We start from the raw sequence: 20,813 nt of genomic DNA on the forward strand, positions 1-20,813 counted from the left end.
TCGAGGTTCCCAGGTTCCTAGGTTTCGTCCCAGAATCCAATCACGCTGGCGGACTCGCGAACAATGGCGTTTCTGCTGCATGGCGTGGACGGGCCTCCTATCACTCGATCAGAGCTGCCCCAACCAATGCCTATCAGTACCCAGACAGTAACGGAGTGGCCCTCCCAGGGTACATCGCATCTAGTACTACTATATCTGATCTCCCTGCCCCCCATGTCGCTCGCGTCCACCTGCTTTTCGCTCCCCTCCCATCCAGGCTATATTCGGTCCGTCTCTCCGTCGCGCACGACCAGCCTCTTGCGCGGGGTACCACCCGGGATCGGTTTTCTGATAACCCTTACCATCCGTCCTCTCCGAAGGACATGACCCTCCCGCTCTCCCAATCGCACCCTCCGCGCATTCACAAAGACTCTGGACGCCAGTGAGCTAGAATCATGACCAACCAGACAATGACCGGGCTCTGTCCCTCCCCGTTTCTCCAGGAGACCCTGTTCCCATCTCACGGTGGATGTAAGCTATCCTCCGCTGCTTGTTGCCGTTGACGGGGCTGATCGCGTGCTTCTTTGCAGTCATCGACGGAAGATTTTGCCAGGCCATTTCCACCACCCATGGGAACGTCTCCTGCTGTCTACCATGCCCGCTGGCAGCATGGACGTATGGTGATGGTATGTCGGCCGCATTGGTGGGAACCACACAGGCTAATGGCTTTGTCGCATATAGAGTTGATCTCCCAAACCAAGGTCGCGAGCTGGCTCGGGGTCGCAGTACTACCTCTGTGTATATTCCTCCTTGTATCATACGCCGTTCTTCCCGCGAAGTGGACGCATCGTCATTACCTGAGCATCTGCTTCACGCTGGGGATCCTGTTTATGGAGGTGAGATGGCTGGCCATGACGAATCAATTGACCCTTCTAACGTGTTCCAGGTCGCTTTTATTATCCCTCTCGGGGTAGAGCCTAAGCAATGCTACAACCAGATCACACCCAATGATATGCACACTGACTTATCCTGTGCCTTTACCGGGTCCATGCTTCTATTCGGAGGCTGGGTGACGGTGGTATTCAGTACGTTTGCCCATGCATAGCGACATGTAATTGCTAACCGTCCCAGGTTTCATCCGCACCTTGGCTTTCCACCTCCAAGTCTGCTGGGAGGTCGTGCTTGGTCAGAAATTCATGTGGGCAGCTTTGGTCCTCGGATGGGGCATCCCGGTCATTGGGCTGGCCGTGATGCTGATCCTCACAGGGGTGTCCTACCGGTTCGGTACTGTGTGTCATATCAACATCCACGAGAGTAACCATGACTACTGGGCCCCCGTCATGGCTTTTGCCGTCGTCGCATTGATCCTGCAGCTGGTCACCATGGCGTACTGCATTTACATCTACGTCAAATCTGTCTTCGACCAGGCGGCAACGACCAACAGCTCGGGCATTCCCTCTTACTCTTCCAGCGTCAAAACCATGACCGCCCGTCAAGCATACCGTCGGGTCCGCCGTGTTCTCCAGCTCCAGTGGCGCGGAGTCAGCCTGGTCCTGATCATAATCGGGAATGTCATCTTCTTCGCCGTTGTCTTCATCAACATGGACAACCAGCTGGCCCCCACGACCGCGAACGCAGACCGGGCCGCCCCGTGGCTAGCCTGCCTCGTTCTGACACAAGGCGAGCGAAAAGAGTGCCTGACCTTCGCCAAATCCATCGTGCCCAACCGAGCCACCCTCCTCGCCGTACTCATCCTCCTCGCGCTGGTCGGCTTCTGGAACTTCGTCCTCTTCGCACGCCCATCCATCTTCATCGGCTGGGCGGAATTCTTCAAATCCCGCATGGGTAAGCCCAGCGAATTCGTTTCTGTGGACGCGCGACGAACCCCCGACTCGCGCGCATACGAAATGCTCAGCAACAACGGCGGGCTACCCCCCTACAACATGAAGGAGCCGGAACCGATAGTCCGGACCCCCAGCGCCGCACGGACCCTGGGAACTAAGACCCCCGACGGGGGCTACGGCCGCGAGGCTCGCTACGTGCGCCCATCGATGAGTTTCTCCTCGCCACAGCCGCCACCCAATGTGTCGCAAGGCGCGGCACGCGAATGGGATCCGGAGGCGACGTTCGCCAGGGGGCATTCCTCGTCGGGATCGCAATAACCCAGCCGGGCTGGGCGGGATTGGGCTTGGATTACTGGCTTGGTGTTTCGGGTGGGGTTTCTTCGGCGCAAGAGCGATGGTTTTGTTACGGCTGTACGGATTCTACTACACTACTATATACCCCTCCATGTATTTGATTCAATAGAATGAATATCTTCAATGATCCCATCGGAAAGTGTGTGTGTGTGTGTGTGTGTGTGTGTAAGTAGGTGTATTTCCTTGTGGGAAATACATACAGTAGTCGAACAAGTGCTTACTACCAGCAAACCTTAATAAGTTAAACAAAGCCCACAACGGCGGACCCCCAAACTGTAAACAGCGACATCCCCGCATGCTATGATCTGACGCTTAAATACTTATTCTAGTGGCACGACACTTGCTCTCGCTTACGATCTAGCTGCTTGCTTAGGTACTTGCTAGTTCCATGTTACATTGAACTCATTTTGTTTTGTTTTACCCCATGGCTTTTTTTTCCCCCCTTGGTCTAGAATGTAGAGAAGCTACATCTACGGGGTACCTACTATACATACGTATATAACCTATGTAGCAAATAATCTAGTCTAGGTAGGTTATGTTAGGTAGGCTGTGTACGGAGTACGGAGTTAGTAGTTACAATATCACATCTGATCTTCAGATCGATCTAGACACTTTCTTACATAACTACACACATCGGGGTCCCCCGTCCCATATCTTCCTTCCTTCCTTCTTCTACCCGAAAAGGGGTAATCTGCGCCGTCCTCTTCTCTCTCTCCTCTCCTCTCCTCTCCATCCTTGTCTTCCTTCTTCGCTTTCTTCTTCTCCTTCCTCTTTCTCCCACTCTCCCTGATAAATAGAATAATAAATCCCCCATAGAATCCAAAATAAATACTCAGATAGGTGGGTGTGGGTGTGGGTATAGCTACAGCTACAGCTAAGCATCTAACATCACATCCCAAGCCAAGCTATAGACAGACAGACACACAGACGGACACAATCTACATACTGTCGGTTCGGTTGGAGGGGATTACTCCGTCGAGACCAGAGACCAGAGACCAGAGACCAGTCCAGTCCAGTCCACCTATTATAGGTGGGGACCGGGGTAATGGTACCAATGCCACTGCCACTGCCACTAGCACTACAGAGTACCATCGCATCGCATCGCATCGCATGGCATTTCGGCGCGCACGGACACTAATTTCTTTAGCTCCGCGACGGGTTTTCTTTCGCTTGTATTCTGTGTTTGGATGGGCAAATAGGTAGATAGGTAGGTAGGTATGTACTAGTAGGTAAATGTACTCTGTAAGTGGTACTACGTCAGTAAAGTAGTAGTAGTAGTAGTAGTAGTAGTAGTAGTAGTAGTAGTAGTAGTAGTAGTAGTAGTAGTAGTACTTAGTGGTAAGCATGCACCTGCACCGGCACGCAGCTGCACGTCGGTCCGGTCCTCGGTAGGGTACCTAGATTGGGAAGGGGAAGGAAGCGAAGGGAAGGGAAGAAAGAGGCTTAGGGCTAGACCGGACTATATGATTCCGCCTAAGGACTTGCTTACCCATGTGGATAGATAATTACGGCGGGGGACAGGGGCGCAGAGATATTCTGTTTAGTATATGTGGGATGGGTTGAGGGGTTGTGCTACCTACCTATATACCTACCTGTACTTGCTAGGGAGTGGGTAGTAGACCTATCGAGACAGTTGGTAATGGATTCTTTCAGATACAGGGCGTACTACTACAGGTAGGTAGGTAGTACAATTGCATCATCATCATCATTATAAGACTACCACCACCAATGACGGAGTACTATCTACAACATACCACCTGGAGATTTGAAGGCAGATATCTACGGAGTACTCCGTAACTTAGATGTTTAGTGCTGAAGGTTGAAGGTCGTACAAGAGACACGCACCGACGGCATGCCCCTGCCTCCTTGATCCGTCTAACTATCTCTCTTTCATTATGTCAATGTCGTACAATTAACTCGCCAACTCACCATCCACGATCCCTCAAGAGCAGGATCATATTAGTCAAGAGCCACCAACCCGTGAGTTCCCAATAACTACTACTATATAACAGTACATGAGAATACAGTGAGTGATACACAATCACAGTTCGGGGTATAAACCTGCGGGGTTTCTGTGGGGTCGACTTGGCCGTTTGAGCAACACCCTTGTTGTGGAGGGGAGTGGAGGGTGGTGGTGGTGTGATGGTGTGTGATACCGAGGCGATGTAGATTCTAGATCGACATGTTGATTGAAGATCCCATCCCATCGGAGTCCCCGAGAGTCCCCGAGGCAGGTTACTTGCATGTGGGTGTCTGTCTAATCTACGAGACAGACCAGCTGCGGTACTCGTACTCCTCTATCACTTCTAACCCAGAGCGCTAGCAAATCTAGGGTAATCGGGGTAATCTACTCAATCTGATCCAAGCAAAATTTCTCGCTATGATACATCGTAACCCAGTCGAAAGATTTCTCAACCTTCCTCAAAACCTCAATCCTCATTCCTCGGATCTTAGAATCCCAACTCTTCCCCGTTACAGATTGTGCATCGCCTGCCCCGGGCTAGACCACGGAATCAATTACGCATCGTGAAGTATTGAACAAAACAGCAACAGATAGGAAAAGGTTTGTTTTATGTCCGTCCTACACTACCAGGCGCTGACGTCGAAGTTTTCCTACCACTGGTTAGAATGCCGCCAGAAAGATTGGTGGAAAAAAGAAAGAGAACTCACCTCCGAAAAGTAGGTCGTCACCACAGTGCGGTCCGAAAATTTTCTGCCCGCAAGCGCCTTCAGTGCATTCGTCGCCGATTCCACCGTGTCGAACTTGACGAAGATCTTGCCCACACCCGGCGACTGGCGGCTGCCGCCTGACGGGCGAGGCACCTTCACCTCCACCACCTTGCCGTACTTGGAGCACTCCTCGTGCACGTCGTCGCAGATTTCTGTCATCGTCAGTATGTGTTCATATCAGCTGGTTCATCTAGTATAAGACATACCCTCGTAGTCCTCCCCGTCCATCAGCTCCTCGGGCGTCACCATGTTCAGCAACTGCAGCACGCGGCTGGTCTCCAAGTCCTGGGACGTTGTCTTGGCGAACATCGACATCGCATTGACGCCCATGTCCAGGCCGGACGCCTGCGTCATGCCGATACTGGCGCGCACAACCTTCAGGTGTCGGTCGCCCAGCTCCATGCCGTTCAGTCCCTCCACAGCGATGCTCGTGGCCGAGGGATCCGCATACTCGCAGAACGCAATACCCTGGACCATGTTAGCGCATGCCATGCACAAAACATCGACCACTTACCCTCGACTCCTCCGTGGAACCGTCCTTCACCAAGACAAACGACTTCAGTTCTCCGAACGACTTCAGAAGCATGGTGACGGGCTCCTCCGGGATGTAGTGCGGGATATTCGACACGCAGATCTTGTTGGGGGAATCGGGAACCTCGTTCAGCAACACACCCTCCTGGTATTCCTGCTCCACAGCGCCAGGCACGATGTAATCCTTGGGTCGCCGCACTTCCAAGCCCTGGGCCGCACCATTGGCGGCGGCGTCAGCGGTGGCCTCATGCTCATCCATTGTAATTCCATCAAACGCAAGCGCCACCGTGGCATCGTTGGGCGACTTGAACTCGAGGAGCGCGAAGGAGTGGTCGTCGGACACCTGGGCCGAGATACAGGAGTCCACATTCTCAACGACATTGAGGCCGTTAATCTGGATGTTGAAGAAGGCCTGGAGAGCGTCTCCCGTGACACTCTGGGGGATGTTGTAGACGAACAGGCGCTTGGACTGGCGAGAGTTGGCAGGCTTGAGGGTGGAGGTGTCCGCGTTCCCGCCAGCGGGCTGGTTCATGAAAGCCTGGAGGCGACTGGGGTCCATGGGCTGCTGTCGGGGCGCTCCGGGGAGGGGGAACATGCCTGCATAACTGCATTAGTCCACGCATGTCAATAACAATAGTCAATCACAAATTCTCACCTGACAGCTTGGCCTGCTCAGCAGTGACATTCTCGTAGCCCGGGGGCTTGATATCCCACTGCGTCAGGCGACGTTTCCGAGTCAACACCGAAGGAATATCTGTCAGATCGGGGGTGGGCTCTCTCTTGCGAGGAGGCGACGCGCTCCGTCTCCGCTCCCTTCTCTCGCCACGGTCACCACCGCGATCACCTCCGCGCTCACCACCACGCTCGCCGCGCTCAGGGCGTTCACCACGTTCAGCCCGCTCAGGTCGCTCGGGGCGCTCGCCGCGGTCTCCTCTGCCTTCCCGCCGGGGTCTCTCTTCAAACAAATCTCTGTCTCCTCTCTCGCGACGCGCGGGTCGGTCCTCAAAGTCTCTGCGTCGGCGGTCGCCACGATCCCGGTCCCATTCCCGGTCGTCTCTGCGGCTGGAATAGCGGTCCTCCCGTTCTCTGGCACGGTAGTCGCGGCTAGTGGAGTACGAATCTACCTCGAAATCACGCCGGGAACCTCTGGAGCTAAAGTGGGGAGACCTCGACCGTCTCCTCTCGCCTCTGTCGGCTCTGTCACCTCTGTCACCGCGATCTCCGCGGTCTGCGCGCTCGCGGCGCTCCTCGCGCTGTACGTTGAAAGACCGTTAGAAGCAGATCAGTAAGGCACTGTTTCACGTATCACTCACGTAGTAGTCCCGGGAGCGACCACCATCTGCGCCGCGCCTGTTAGACATCCGATCCGACGACAGGCGGGAGGAAGGTTCACCTCTGGACGAGTAGGTATCGCCGTTCATTGTGAGAGCTCCGGCAGGGCAGCGTTTGCTCGATGTAAGCCGTTTCGACGGGTGAAACGGAAGGGTAGCAGACAAAAATGGGAGCGAGATCCAGTACGATCAGACTCTCCGTAGGGCAACCGCGATGACACCGTCACGATGGAGGCAGGGTGGACTGGGGAGAAAGTTGGAGCTGCGCTGGAGGGAAAACTCGCAGGTGACGATCGGCGAGAGCAGCAGCCGTCCTGACCGCCTGCTGTGTCGGGCCGGGACCCGGCAGAATCTTTTGGTGCTTGTCGCTCGCTCTTCCCAGTGACGCCACTCACCCCAGTCGCACCAGACCAGGCTGCCTGAGATTCCGTTGAAATCATGACCGTCGGCGCCTTCTCCGAATGGCGCAAGCTGCCCGTGAGCCTCAATGAGTTGTGCATCAACACCACGTTACGCTGTGGTCAATCCTTCCGGTAACCGCACGTACCCACCCCGATACTCTCTATCCAGGACACCCACCAATCTAACCAGTGCTTTACCACCCAGATGGCACAATGTCCCAGACAGTGATGAATGGCGTTGTGTAATTCACGGTCGTCTTCTCTCCCTCCGACAAGACCCCAATGATCTCTACTACCGTACCTATCGCCCATCAAAATCGCCCTCCTCCCCTAATGGCAACAATAAGAATGAAGATGACACCACCACCACAACCATCACCTCCCTCCTAACCAATTACTTCAACCTCTCCGCCAACCTCACAACCCTCTACACCGAATGGTCCGCCAACGACCCCAATTTCCGTAAAAAAGCCCCCCAGTTCACGGGCATCCGCATCCTGCGCCAGGATGCCTGGGAGGCCCTGGTCTCCTTCATCTGCAGCAGCAACAACAACATCGCGCGCATCTCGCAGATGGTCGAGAAGCTGTGTCTCAACTACGGCCCGCATGTCGCCTCCATTGGCGGGCGCGCCTACCACGGTTTCCCGGCCCCGGAGGCCCTCACGGCGGATGACGTGGAAGGGAAGCTGCGGAGCTTGGGGTTCGGGTACCGCGCAAAGTATATCTACCAGACGGCGGTGATGGTGGCCAAGGAGCGGGAGCAGGGGTGGTTGGATTCGCTGCGGAATCCGGAGAGTCCGGCTTGGGGGACGGAGGCGGCGGGCGGTGGAGAGATGAGGCCCGAGGGGAGGGAGGGGTATCGCGAGGCGCATGAGAAGTTGCTGGAGCTGCAGGGGGTCGGGCCTAAGGTTGCGGATTGTGTGTGTTTGATGGGGCTGGGTTGGGGGGAGGCGGTGCCGGTTGATACGCATGGTTGGTTTGATTTCTCCTCTGTTTGCTGTTTGGTGGCTGACCGGGTTCTAGTTTGGCAAATCGCTCAACGGGATTATAAGTTCGGGAAAGGCTCGCACAAGTCCCTTACAAAGGCTACGTATGATGCGGTAGGGAACCATTTCCGCAAGCTTTGGGGGAAGGAGGCGGGGTGGGCGCATAGTGTGCTTTTCACGGCGGATTTGAAGACGTTTTCGGATCGGTTGGCTGCTACGAAGGTGAAAGTCAAGGTGAAGGAGGATGTCGAAGTCAAGGGGGAGGATATTCGGGTCAAGGAGGAGGATGTCGAAGTCGAAACGAAGGTCACGATGGCAGTGCCCTTGAAGAGATCCTTTACGGAGGACGAGGTGAAGACCGAGGATGATGAGGAGAAAGTGGATACGAAGCCTACTGTTGTGCAGGCCTCAAGCACGAGGAGGATGTCGAAGCGGCTTCGGAACCGCTGAACCACAACCCCCTACTGCATCTTATATTCATATTCTTGTATATATTAGACCAGAGAACTTATCGGTACTTCGACTCGACACTCCAGGCACCCTCCGGCGTAGACAGTAACCCAAATTAGCTTCATATATCATTCGTGTCGCGATGCAATGTACGAGTTCACACAGCTAGTCCCACCACCACCACCCCCACCGAGCAACCCCAGCACACAGTCTGTAGTAGGCAATTCCAAGTCTTCTCCAAGTTCGGGGGAGAAAAAAAGCAACTAGTCCATAATTAAGCAAGCAAGAAATACACCTCAACCCAAGAAAAGACGGATATCCTCTACCCCAATTCCCAAACAAGACCATCACACAACACTCCAGACGCGATCTCAAACCCAAATGAAGTGCAACCAACCCATCAGACCAGTCAGTCAATCAGTCAGAACGTCAGAACGTCATCTATCGACTCGATAAAGCAAGGCACCATCGGTCCACTCCGGCCACAGTCACGAACCCCATAGTAGGTAGTTAGGTACCCCATCCACTCTCATTCCCCACAGCCCAACACCCAACAGAGCCAACCAGACCGAACCTGTTCACTGATATATCACATCATATGCAGTTCCATCCCGCGTCTCAGGACCTAGATAAGTATTAAGCAGGTACTCCGTACTCCGTAACTAGTTAGTACTTACCTACCTGTTTACAAGCTAGGCAGGTACGGACGCCCCGCAGATTCACCTCCCACACGCCTCACCCATGCTAATCCATGTCTTTCATTATCTCAGACAACGACGTACCCGATGTGCAAAGTTGTACTCGCCATCCTGTTCCCTGTTCCCCGTTCGCCGTTCCCACTGCTGCACTGTTCTTCCATTCTAAATTAAAAATAAGGTACAGAACTGAACTTGCTAGCTGATATTTTAAGGTAGGAATATCGGATTTAGATTAGCCCAGACCAGAGTAAACAGGCAGAGTTAGATATCCAGAATCCAGAATCCAGAATCCAGAATCCAGGGATACCACAGTACCTAGTAGATATATCTGATGCATCCGTCCGACCATCCGTCCAGGGTTAATCGTTCATTCATTTATTTGTTTATTTGCAGATTGCAGCTATTGTCACCTTATCACATCATCATCATCGTCATCATCATATAATTAATATAAGCTATAACCGCACAGACTAACTAACTACAGCAGGTGTGTCAGCATGCAGACAGTCCGAACTACAACACAAACTAAACAAGACAAGCAAGCCAAGGCAGCCAAGTTTTGAGGCCTGAAGAATCGAGACATGTCAAATGAAAATCGAAACCAAAACCAACCCACCAAGCGAATAATCGGAACACTTGCCTGCATCCATACATACTATACATACTGAGCACGGCGGACATATATTATTATGGGGTGGTTATACTCCACAATTTACAATCCAGAATCCACAATATACCATACCACACAGTAAGTACTCCGTACTACCCACCCCATATAACAACTACAGTAGAGCATCTCCAAAGCATAGGTAGATACATAAAGATAGAGATCCCAGACCAGAAACTCCCTTAGTGATAAGTAGAAACCAGCCTAACCAAGTGAGTACATAGGTAGGCAGGTAAGCAACCAACCTAACTACTTCCCTTCCCCATGGAGAACAGTAATCCGGTCGGTCAGTCAGTCAATCAATCAATCATCACATCCCACAGAGGAAGCACAGGGCAAGTCCAAGGCAGCAGTGGGCACTGGGCGCAGACAAAAACGGGGAAGTGAAGTGAAGAAAAAGCAGGGAAAAAAGGCCGAAGATCCCAATCTAACAACGATGATGTCTGCACTCCGAAGTCCAAACTCTGCAGACAGGCTGGAGATTGAAGAAAGGCTGGTGGAATTGCATCGATCGCAGCAGCGCGGGGCAGTCAGGCAGATGGGATGGGATGGGATGGGATTGGATTGAATTGAATTGGTTGGTCGGATAACCTTCCGTTCAGTTAGGTGTAAGTATCCACTTATCCAGGATCCCATCCAGTATCCACGGCGGCGATCATTAGAGGGCAACAGTGCAACAGGAAAGACGGTGCTGCTTTAGGACCACAGTAGCAAGCAAGCGTTAGATACAGTTAGCAAGCATTTAGGCTGGGATGCAGATGGACGGGGACTAGGCCGGGGAAGGGAACAACTTACCTAACTGTTAGATAGGTAACTAGTTAGTAGCAGTAAGCACATCCTTAATTAAATATTTGCAGTGGTCCTTGACTTAGTCTGAAGTAGATCGTCATGGCGGCACGTGCATCCCGAACTTGCAGAACCGCCAGGCAACTCAGCCGAGTGCCTGAGGACGAATCAATCCGGTTCAGGGCGCAATTTTCGAGGCTGCCCACTATCTAAGGGGCTGGATCTCCTCCTCGTCTTCCTGCCCGACTGTACGCCTGTGCGGTGGTCTATGGTCTCGTTGGGACATCGCCCTCAATGCATTTGCTATTGTGCGCCGTCGCCTATGCGGAAACATACGGAAAAGGAAGTCAGGAACATCGCCTATCGCCCACTACATGCATGGACTGAAGAAAACCGACCCAAGGTATGATCGAAATCGATCCTAGATCCTCCCCGCTCGCCGTCCCCTTCGTGACTTTTCCCCTCCCCCCTCCTGCGGTTTTTGAAAAACAAGCATGAACAGATTGGTATCATTCAGTAAGCGACAAGCTGACTCTCAGGCAGATGCACGTGTGTATGAACCATTCAAGTCGATGTTGACCGACACGGGTCCGACAAGATGGTCGTCAGTGAGGATTTGCTTCAGACGCCGAGGACGCTGGTCGAGGCGGCAGGGAGTATCGGTGCCGTTCCTGATCTGGAAAATGGATCGATCCTCAATGGCGTCCGCGGAAGTCAAGCGAGCATCGCAAGGCCAGGAGCAAAGATGTCTGGGTGCGCTCCAAGACCCTCAGCGGGCATGAAGAGACCAGTATGCAAAATCATTGGTGCTGCCTATATCGCGGAATCACGAGACGCCCATCTCCACAGGGTTCTCGTTCCAGCCCCATTCTCGGAGCAATTGATTTACGCGGTACTCCGTCGCCCAGCCCAAATCGGCCTCTATTCCTCGCAACAGCTGCAGAACGGTCCGTCGCTCCCCCGGCTCGTTCAGGCACTGGCCGCTGACAAACAGCGGCTGGAGAGAGTTGATGCGGACGGAGCCGTTCGGACAGGCCAGGGCGATCCCCACGATCTCCCGGCTATGGGACCGGATATCGCTCTCAATCGAGCGATACGAATTGAGGCGGTCCGTGATGGTACTTCGTCTGCTAGTCGACTCATGTGGCTTATTTATCAGGAGAAGGATACGAGCCATGTGATAATGTTGCATGGCGGACGAGCACATAGGTAGGCTAAACCAGATCTCGGACAGCGTGCCAGCGTCAAAGGTCTTGCTGTCCTTATTGTGCGGCAGTTTGCACAGTTCCACTCGTGCACAGGGCTGGAACGTCATGGGAAGCCCGTTATGCCACACATCAAGCTCAGCCTCCAGCCGGTACCACCGCTCCAGTAACACCTGCTGTGACAGGCCCAAGGTACTCGCATCCATAGACCCTGGATGGCCCAGCTGGATGTTATCCCCAGCGCTGATAAAATTGACGATCTTTGACAGGATCCAGACCAGGGCATTCGATATCAGGTCTTCCTTAGGGGCTTCTTCGCTGTCAAGGTACCCAGCTGTGCCCGTACTGCTAGGGAAGCCCATATTGTCAATATGAAGTCCGGCCTCAGTCCACAACACCAGGTCGTCGGTATTCAATCTCGTTTGGCTCTCATTGATAACTGCAGCCCGTGTTAGCAATATGGCCGAGATGATGATCTCTTTACCGGTATCAACTTACAGGCCGCCAGGTAGTCTTGTCGGGCAAAGTTCCAAAAGGTCGCCCTTCTCGCTTTCGACAGTCCCGACAGTTTCGGCTGTTGGAGCGAGGTTCCTCCCGGAGACGGGCGTTGCTCAACTGGCATCATCCCCACCTCAGCAACGTCCAACAAAGATTTCACCCCGCTCAAATGCCGATTCCACGCCGGTCCGGTGGCATCCAGGAACTCATATACAGACAATATGGCCGTTGCGGCAAGGATTTCATCCGAATGGAGCCCCTTCGAGAATCGACTATCGGAATAGCGCCTCCTCCGTTTGCGTGGGTTCTCGTTATCCTCGCAGAGTTCAGCGGCCTGCCATTGGCCAAATGCCTCGGGAGTACTTAATGGCGGAGGCCCTTTATCCGGCTGCAGCTCTTTCATCAGAAGCTGGATCGCCTTTTCATAATACTTGGCGCCACGCCAGCTCCAGTCTACGTTGTTTGCATCTTGTCTTGTATAGACCCCGCCGGTAGATACCTTCCCCCCTCGAACGCGACCCAGCTGCTTCGCAGCGTATGCACAGGCGGCATACTTCAACAACGGATTCCGGAGCGCCCGGACAGGGACGTATGAGGCGAAATATGTCCCCAGATCGAAGAGATCCATCCTACCAGGGTCAACTGTGAGCTGAAGGATAATGCGATGCGCTTCCATAACTTACCAGAGCCCTGGAACCTCGGAGAAATGCCTCAGGAGGTACGCAACCTCACGGTCTGTTTCGGGCGACACATCCGGCTTTGCATCCGAGGATGTCGTTCGCGGCGCTGCTGTCCTGGAAGTCAAGGAGGAGCTCCTACGTTGTGGGGCGTGTTGAATATGGGGGTCCACGGGCGGTGACCGAGATTGAGAAGGATTGAGAAGGAAGTTGATATTATTATTATGGTTATTGGTGGAAGTAATCGAAAGAGGAGGAGAGACCAGCGGTGCGATAGTGCCGCGGATCTGAGTCGGAGAGGAACCGGACGATAACGGGGGCGGGACGTTGCTGAACGGTGCGCTGTTATCTGTCGGTGAGATGGATGGGTGGTCGATGCTCACGGAAGGGTAGGAAAGGCGATCGTGAGCAGCCACGGTTGAGAGAGCTTCTAAGCCATGCGTTTCCCCGTCAGCAGACAATGTGCGATGGGCACTCCAGGCGCGAGTTTGGGAATTTGCGGCCAGAATGGCTGCTTCTGACTCTCCTAGGGCGGCTTCTAGGTCTTCCGCGTAGGGATCGGAGTTGTCGACGAAGATGACTAGAACAAAGGCAGGGAGACCTGTCAGACCATCTGCCGAAAACCTCGAACCGAAAGCATCCCCTGGTCCGTACCATGTTTGGGAATATCCAACCACACACTATCCTTGTCGAAGGTGTTTTTATACGAGTAAAAGCCTTTCAAGCTGCCGCGCCCAGTGGAGGCACCCTCCAGGTCCTTGTTCATCGAGGCATTCTGCTGGTGGCGGAATACGATCCCCTCGCTGGGACGGCACTCTCTCCCACCCTTGCGACACTGAGAACACTCCGGCTTTTGCTCGTCACCTAGCCCGGTCACTTTGTTTAGCCTTCTGCGCCATCGCAGCGGAGGGCATCGTAAGCCAAGGTTGTAGTGGACTTACATTTGAGTTTACGAGTGCGACACGTCAGGCTGCGGTGGTTGGGCCACGGAGGCGGGAAGTCAGCCTCTCGATCTCTTGGGCACAGCAAGGATGAAAAGCAGGATCGCGAGAAGGTTGGAGACAGGGATTGTAGACGGGTTGACGATAATTTGTAAGGGGGGGGGGTTGATTTTTGAACGTACCAGCCTGTGCGGGATCGCATACCGGAGGGTACCGTAGACGGTTGAGCTGCAGCATCCGAAAGGACTTTGTAGGGAACCAATAATAATAGACACTGGGAAGGGTGGAGGAAGCAAGTGCGAAGGCAGTCGAAGGTCGGCCAGTGAGACTAGCCCCGAAGCGAGCTAAAATCGACTAGGGCCGAAGACCGATATCTGGGGAAGAAAGGGAGAGGGACTGAGGGAGAGGGGAAGGGAAGGGAAGGGGAGGGAAAGGAAGGGAGGCCGAGGAGGAGGGCAAGAAGAGGCCCAAAAAGGAGAGGGACTGAGAGGGAGCGAGAGCGAGAGGGCCAGGCTTTCACCAGCGACCAGCGGGCGTTCAGCCTTTCCTTCCTTCGGGGGAAAACAGAGCAGCAGACGGGCTGGGTGGGTGAGAAGCAGCAGCGAAAAAGAAAGCGGGGGGGGGGTTTAGTGTTGACTGGCTAGCGCTAGTGGGAACTGGAGACTCCAATTGGGGTTGACACTAGCATCGGTCTAGCCTTTGCGGCCTTGGGAGTTTGGCCAGTTTGCCGCCCCGGCGGTCCGCACTATCGTTGTCCCGCCCGGGGATTGTTGGCCTTGCGGGGAAGGCAACAGGCTGGCAGCTGCGCAGCTGCAGGGCCGCTGGAGTCGGGACCAGCCCACTCTAAGACAGACCGACCCCCGGAGTCCCCTTCCCCTTCCTCAGCTGACACCGGCCCTCCCACATACGCATCACCACCCCCAAGATCGCCACCCTGAGAGCCCATCTACACGAATGATGGCAGCGGCTGGGATACATAGTAGCCCAGAGTAGGTCGCTAGGCAACATCCCTTGCCAATCATCGCCATCTCACCTCATCCCACGTGACACTGGTAGACACGCGGAGTGTTCACGGCCCCCATCCTGCGGGCAAAATGGAGTCAATCAACGTGTATACCGATCTATATATAGTATGTAGCTAGGTACTGGCAGGTACTAGTAGTTACTATTGTCATTACCGCGATCTCGCGCGGGCTATGTACATATCCACCCCGTAACATGACATCCACCGCCCAAGGGATCAGAAGACGCGGACAAGTCACGCCAGTGAAGACTATGGTACAAGATCAAGACAAACACACAAAATTCACAACGATTGGACTTCGAGCTGGGGGGGGGTTCCACTGAGAGGGCCCCAGGCCAAATAGCACAAACAAGAGGCACAAGGCCAATACACAAGAATTGAAGGCATGAAAGCACGGGGGCCTCCTTCCGAAACGAGGAGGACAGGATCAGAACAAATAATTAAAAATAAAGAATCGGGTATATGATGGATTGTTGCCCAAGAACGCCGTTCTGAGGTATCAGATGAGATTGAATCAACGAGATGTCAGTTTAGATGTCGTTTTTGCTCCTTAGATGGTGCGGTGAAATGTCATTCAGCGGGGTATGCGGAACCCCCTTTCTACTCATATGGCGGGCGCGCCGGGGTTGGGTTGCTTGATCGAGTTGAATAGGTACTCCGGGGGAAGTCTTCGCATGTTGGAGGGTCGGTCGGTTCCCACTCCCTGCGGGGCCCGCATGTAACCCTGCCGACGGCGCTGGATCTTGTTAAAGATGATGCCGGCAATAACGATCAGGAAGACGCAGCCGAGCGCGCAACAGAAAGAGATCAACACGACGATACCGTTGGAGAGGTGTTTGCCTGCGAACTGTTAGTATTCAGGTATATTCAGTTATGGCTTGTAAATATTAATACGCACCTCCGCTGGTATAGGGGTTCTGGTTCTGGAAAAACATGTGGGATATGCTGCCCGGCTGACCATCGGATGTCGAGGAGAGAATGAAAGGCACCATCGCCGTCCCGTTGTACAGGGCTGCAGAAGCGTTTCCAAAATCAGGGATCAGAAGCTGGCCGGTGACCAAAAGCATTTGGTCGTCGTTGAGAACGCTAACATCATCGTGGTTCCGGGAGATAGGAAGCACCTCGAGGCCACGGATATCGGTTCCCTCGTCGAAAACGTTCCGGAGAAACGTGAAGCTGGAACCGTCATAGGCGGCAAGGAAGCTGGAGCCGTTGGTGTAGACTCCCGCAAGCCAGAACTTAGTCACGGCGGTGTTAGCGGGGGTAAAGGCTGTGATGGTTCCAGGAATGTCGGACGAGGATGCACCCTCAAAAGTCTGCCAACTCTGCTTTTTGCTGACATAGGTAGCAACCACTGAATTGTTTCCATCGATAGTAAAATCGCCCACAGCGAGCAATTCATTACTGCTCATCCACTTGAGCGCCATCACTGTGCCGTTCAGATTTGCGCCTGGTCTATTCCATTGCTGCTCCGACGTGTCCCAGAAACAGACGCCTGGACACGGAAGAGCACCAGCCGTCTGGAACCGTCCTCCGACGTAGATTTCGTTCTTGTTGGGGCGAGCAGCAATAGCGTTGACCGTCACGTTGTCGCCGAAGAAATGGGGCGGCTGATATGGGACGAATGTTTCGTTTTCCATGCTGAACGCTACAAGTCCATTCAAAGTCGCGCCACTTACGGTTCCAGAGACCATTCCACCTGCGTAGAGCACCTTGTCCGCAATTGACAGGGTCAAAAACGTAGAGTTACTGTCCACTCCTGCTCCAAGACCGCTGACGGTACCGGCGTTGCCGTCAATGATAGCAAGGTTCTCTATCACAGACCCGTTACTCGCATTGGTAGTGAAGTGGCCTCCAAGAATCGTAAGATTGCTGCCAGAGCTTGTGTCGTAAAGACCTGTGTAGGTTTGACCGCTTGTATTGAAGTCGGTTAACAGGGGCTCCAGACCCAGATCATCGTCATACAGAAGAGCAACAGCGCCAGCGGCAGCAATTCCGCCTGTCGAAAGACTACCAGCAAGGATAGTGGTGTTGTTTCCCACTGCATAGGCTGACAGTTGCCCGGCGAACTCCAGCTGGCTGATGTTGAGATTCTGCAGCCAGTTGTTGCGCGAGGGTACCCAGATAGCAAACCCGGAGACATTTGTTGACGGACTTTCGTCAAAGGGGAGCAAGTGATCGAAATCACCGCTTATACCGATAATGGTCTCGTTAAGTTCCATGGAAACATTAAGCGAAAGAGCAAGGACACTGTTGACAGGGCCGTTGACACCTGCTCCAAGTGCCGACCAGGTCTTCGAATCAAAGGAATACGCCGCGATATAGCTGAGACCGTCGTTGCCACCGTCAGAGGTATCCGTGAAATTTCCACCTACATAAAGGTAGTCGTCCAGCACCGCCATGCTTGTCACTTCGGAGTTCAGGCCGCCTTTGGGCATTGCTGTCGCGTTGCTGTCCTTTTCAAAGTACATGATGTTTTCGATGTCGGAGCCCGAGAAATTTCCGCCGACGTATATGACATTCTCATAAGTGGCCAAGCTCATGATATTAGCATCCTCGTCAAGGGCCAGTCCGGCTTCGTCGACACCAGAACTGGTAACATTTGGGCTCGCGCCTGATGGGTTGAACTCGTATAAACCATTCAAGTCATCACTGGAGTTTCCTGACACCGAGTTCGCCACAAACTGGACGTAGGAGGCCACCACAGTGATATTGTTCCCTTGGTTGGTTATCGGCTTCAGCTCCACACGAGGGCGAAACGAACCATCGCTGACATCCACATGGCCTGTGTAAATCGTGTCGTATTTCTCATACAAGTTGGTCTGATAGAGAGTCGTCTGAGCAGGTTCGGCAGTATCGCTTGTAGGAGTGACAGTAACATTGACGATACCGCGTGAGTCACAGGTGTCATCCTGTTCGCATCCGGGGGTGTAAAGTTTGATGGAGTAGTTCCCTGACAGCTTGATATCGGGCTCGAAGATGACCGAGGCGCTGGTCGCATTGGAGTCGGTAACCTGCGTCGTCAAGTATTGGGAGGAGCTTTGGCCCGACGGTGCCACAGCCCATGATCCTGTGTGTGTCGCAGTGGATGGATAACTTATGTTTCCACATGTTGGCTCGTTGAAGGCATTGATGGCATAGGCATAGATATCTTGACGGCCAGTGAGCATAGGCTGCCACCAAGAAATGATTATAGGTAAACTCACTGTTCTCGAAGACTTCAATCCCGTTCAGACCGCCACCATCACCGTACCAGCTCAAGACCTCGATTTGGAATCCACTCATGCCAACGCTGTTGACAAATTTGAACTCGCGATACTCTTCGGTGGTGCTGTTGGAAAGCGGACAGGATTGGTCGCAGTAAGCATGGCTGCCAGTGTCGGGATCGGTGTAAGTCAAGTTCATGATTCCATTGTCCGGTAGTCTCCTGAACAGGAATGTTTTCGTTCCTCTTCCCTCGTAATGGGTGTTCCACAGCTTGAACATGCTGGGGTAGTACTCGAATTCCATCTCTGCACGCCAGTAGCCCGGGGAGTTGTTCGCTAGCAGCCATGTCTTTCCTTCGCCATCGTCGCCGCTTGTCTGGCAGACAATGTTGCTGGGACTGATATAGCCACTGGTTGATGAATTTGCGTCCGAGGTGATCGTAGCATTTTGGAGGTTGATGATCTGCTGGCCTTTTTCAGACGAGGTCGAGTTGCCAATACCGTCGAACGATCCACCCCAAATAATTTTGCCATTGCTTTCCTTGAGGATGGAACTGACGGGTCCGTTAAAGCCACCAAAAGTCAAGTTCGACCAGCCCTCACTTCCGACCCAAGCGACGGCGTTCGAGATGTTGTAATATGTGAAGTTTCCCCCAACATATACGCTGTTGGTATCTTGGTCGCACAGCAAGGCCGAAACCGAGCCCGAAAGACCCGACAAGGCCGTCACCTTGTTGGAGTCGGGATTATACAACGCAACGCCTTCCGTTTCGACCCCACCCAGGCTGGTGAAATTGCCCCCAACGAAAATTCCCTCGAACGTTCCGTCCTTTTTCGTGAAGGGGCACATGGCATTGATCTGCGCATCGGATGTCGAGAGCGACGTGAGGATGCCGTTCGGGAGAGGGGTGAGAATGGATTGCGCATCGTTATTGTCGGTCGCTGTGTCCGCCTGTTCGGTGTACTGGTAGAGCGCGATCGCATCGAAGTCTCCCGCGAAGGCGACCTGGCCCAATGGCGACAGGTCCAAGTCTGGCTCTGTAACCGACTGAAAGGTCAATCCGTAAGCGGGGGTCAGTTGGAGCAAAGGCCAAAGGCGGAGGACGGTTGACAAGCCAGCCGTCGCAGGCCCAAACAGTGAGGGTGCCCTCATTGTCTAGGTGCGCGACGACAGGCTAGCGAGACGGTGAAGCCCAGAAGGGGGTGGGGGAGGGATCTCCAAGGGCCTTGATCGGAGAAAACGTGTAGGGAAAATGGGGTAGTAAGGCCGTAAAGAAAGACAATAAATGAATGTGCTTGAATTGGGATGGGGGGGGGAGCTATCGGCACGGTGGACGCGAGAAAAGGAGTGGTCGAGCCAGGAACATTAATTAATAGTGGGCAGACGCAGGGAAAGCAAAAGGAATGGCAGAAGAAAGATAAGGAACGAGTGTGATCTCAGGCAGAGAGGCCCGATAGATAGATAGACGGACTGGCGAGACTGACGGGCAGCCCGGTGAAAGCAATTAATTAACGAATGACTGAAAGAAGTTGGATGGACCGAAAGAGTGACATGGCCAGCAGGGGCTTTGGTTTGTTCAGGTTCAAGGTTCTGCTGGGCTCTGGATGGCGGTGGTTTTCAGGTACCATCATTTCCCGCCCGGTCATTGAGCACCGCCGCGGGCCCGGTTCCACTGCTGCTGTTATTAGTTAGTGGGAAGGCTGCGTAGTAAGCGAACCCGCGGGAGGGGCGGCCCGGATTAACCTGCGCCCCGGTACGGCGATACGTCCTATTACTCGCCCGTCTGGTCCCGTCTGGCCCTGTTGTCTGGCCGTGGAATGGAGCCGTGTCCACCCGGCGATGCTGGCGCCGCTGCTTGGTGCTGCCGGTGCCGCTCCGGGTGGAGTAGGGGCCCATTCCACGCCCTCAGCTCAACCGGAGTGGTCACATCATTGCATACCTCTTCAGCATCAGCATGTACCATGTAGGTAGAAGAACCTGCAGTCGCACTACTTGGTAGGAACAAGAGGCTGGCCTGAGGGAGACACCTTGCAGCCGGTGGGTTTCCTATTATTAGGCGATCTTCTCTGATAACGACACCAACCCCTGATATTTGACGGCCTCGCAGCGACGGACTGGACTGCTTCCAGGAAGCTCCGTCACGGTCCTGATGGCCTGACTGTCTGACCAGCATCGCAGGACCCGTGCATTTCCACCTCATTGAGCCGGTTTCTACTGGCGGTGTGCCCTGCAAGCTGGACTCGCATGAACGGGTTACAGAAGCCTAACTTAATATGCCCACTGCTGAGGTACATTAAGTTTACCTACAGCTACCTACATACAGCCACATCATGTTTATTTCGATCTGCTCTGTACTAGACCCCAGAAATTTTCAGCCACCGATGGAGCTGAGGGAAGATCGCCAGCCCTCGAGCAGCGAGTGATTAATACCAAGCTGTATCTGACTCGTCATCTTCAGCCCTCATCGGGATCTGTATGAGGCGATAATGACATGGGCAAGAAGC

General features: G+C 53.8%; 6 protein-coding genes across 6 annotated transcripts; 2 read left to right on the forward strand and 4 right to left on the reverse strand.

Annotated features, from left to right (window-relative positions):
* Positions 1-434: 434 nt before the first annotated feature.
* Positions 435-2,141, forward strand: gprM (the record flags this gene model as incomplete). Its single annotated transcript, XM_025544598.1, has 5 exons — positions 435-510; positions 570-665; positions 721-875; positions 926-1,064; positions 1,111-2,141. 5 exons carry the CDS (start codon positions 435-437, stop codon positions 2,139-2,141), a joined length of 1,497 nt encoding a protein of 498 aa, XP_025403178.1.
* Positions 2,142-4,440: 2,299 nt separating this feature from the next.
* BO70DRAFT_358188 (splicing factor u2af large subunit) lies at positions 4,441-6,963 on the reverse strand. Its single transcript, XM_025542235.1, has 6 exons — positions 6,752-6,963; positions 6,094-6,691; positions 5,422-6,035; positions 5,114-5,375; positions 4,848-5,059; positions 4,441-4,790 (listed from the first exon to the last, which is right to left on the reverse strand). The coding sequence occupies exons 1-6, from the start codon at positions 6,857-6,859 to the stop codon at positions 4,764-4,766; spliced, it is 1,821 nt and encodes a 606-aa protein (XP_025403179.1). The 5' UTR covers positions 6,860-6,963; the 3' UTR covers positions 4,441-4,763.
* A 244-nt stretch (positions 6,964-7,207) lies between these two features.
* BO70DRAFT_306931 (8-oxoguanine glycosylase OGG1) lies at positions 7,208-8,668 on the forward strand (the record flags this gene model as incomplete). Its single annotated transcript, XM_025540056.1, has 3 exons — positions 7,208-7,302; positions 7,376-8,142; positions 8,194-8,668. 3 exons carry the CDS (start codon positions 7,208-7,210, stop codon positions 8,604-8,606), a joined length of 1,275 nt encoding a protein of 424 aa, XP_025403180.1. The 3' UTR covers positions 8,607-8,668.
* A 2,915-nt stretch (positions 8,669-11,583) lies between these two features.
* BO70DRAFT_367982 (uncharacterized protein) lies at positions 11,584-14,280 on the reverse strand (the record flags this gene model as incomplete). Its single annotated transcript, XM_025544599.1, has 6 exons — positions 11,584-12,401; positions 12,461-13,089; positions 13,144-13,717; positions 13,792-14,001; positions 14,079-14,107; positions 14,261-14,280. 6 exons carry the CDS (start codon positions 14,278-14,280, stop codon positions 11,584-11,586), a joined length of 2,280 nt encoding a protein of 759 aa, XP_025403181.1.
* On the reverse strand, positions 13,925-14,651 carry BO70DRAFT_328645 (uncharacterized protein; the record flags this gene model as incomplete). Its single annotated transcript, XM_025540748.1, has 2 exons — positions 13,925-14,107; positions 14,261-14,651. A coding segment is annotated over one exon (245 nt), but the record flags the coding sequence as incomplete, so codon positions are not given.
* Positions 14,652-15,365: 714 nt separating this feature from the next.
* On the reverse strand, positions 15,366-19,639 carry BO70DRAFT_77000 (putative cellular morphogenesis protein (Rax2)). The gene is made up of 3 exons (XM_025548705.1): positions 18,309-19,639; positions 16,001-18,253; positions 15,366-15,942 (listed from the first exon to the last, which is right to left on the reverse strand). The coding sequence occupies exons 1-3, from the start codon at positions 19,459-19,461 to the stop codon at positions 15,707-15,709; spliced, it is 3,642 nt and encodes a 1,213-aa protein (XP_025403183.1). The 5' UTR covers positions 19,462-19,639; the 3' UTR covers positions 15,366-15,706.
* Positions 19,640-20,813: the final 1,174 nt, after the last annotated feature.

Source organism: Aspergillus heteromorphus, assembly GCF_003184545.1.
Source record: "Aspergillus heteromorphus CBS 117.55 chromosome Unknown BO70scaffold_2, whole genome shotgun sequence".
Lineage (NCBI taxonomy): Eukaryota > Fungi > Ascomycota > Eurotiomycetes > Eurotiales > Aspergillaceae > Aspergillus > Aspergillus heteromorphus.

Excerpts from the sequence above, each read along its gene's own strand:
- BO70DRAFT_77000 (XM_025548705.1), bottom strand. The coding sequence starts at position 19,461 with ATGAGGGCACCCTCACTGTTTGGGCCTGCGACGGCTGGCTTGTCAACC. Across the intron at positions 18,254-18,308 it reads GATTGAAGTCTTCGAGAACA|ATATCTATGCCTATGCCATC; the intron begins GTGAGTTTACCT and ends CTGGCCGTCAAG. Across the intron at positions 15,943-16,000 it reads GAACCCCTATACCAGCGGAG|GCAAACACCTCTCCAACGGT; the intron begins GTGCGTATTAAT and ends AACAGTTCGCAG.
- BO70DRAFT_358188 (XM_025542235.1), bottom strand. The coding sequence starts at position 6,859 with ATGAACGGCGATACCTACTCGTCCAGAGGTGAACCTTCCTCCCGCCTG. Across the intron at positions 6,692-6,751 it reads GTCGCTCCCGGGACTACTAC|CGCGAGGAGCGCCGCGAGCG; the intron begins GTGAGTGATACG and ends TTCAACGTACAG. Across the intron at positions 6,036-6,093 it reads TGAGCAGGCCAAGCTGTCAG|GCATGTTCCCCCTCCCCGGA; the intron begins GTGAGAATTTGT and ends GCAGTTATGCAG.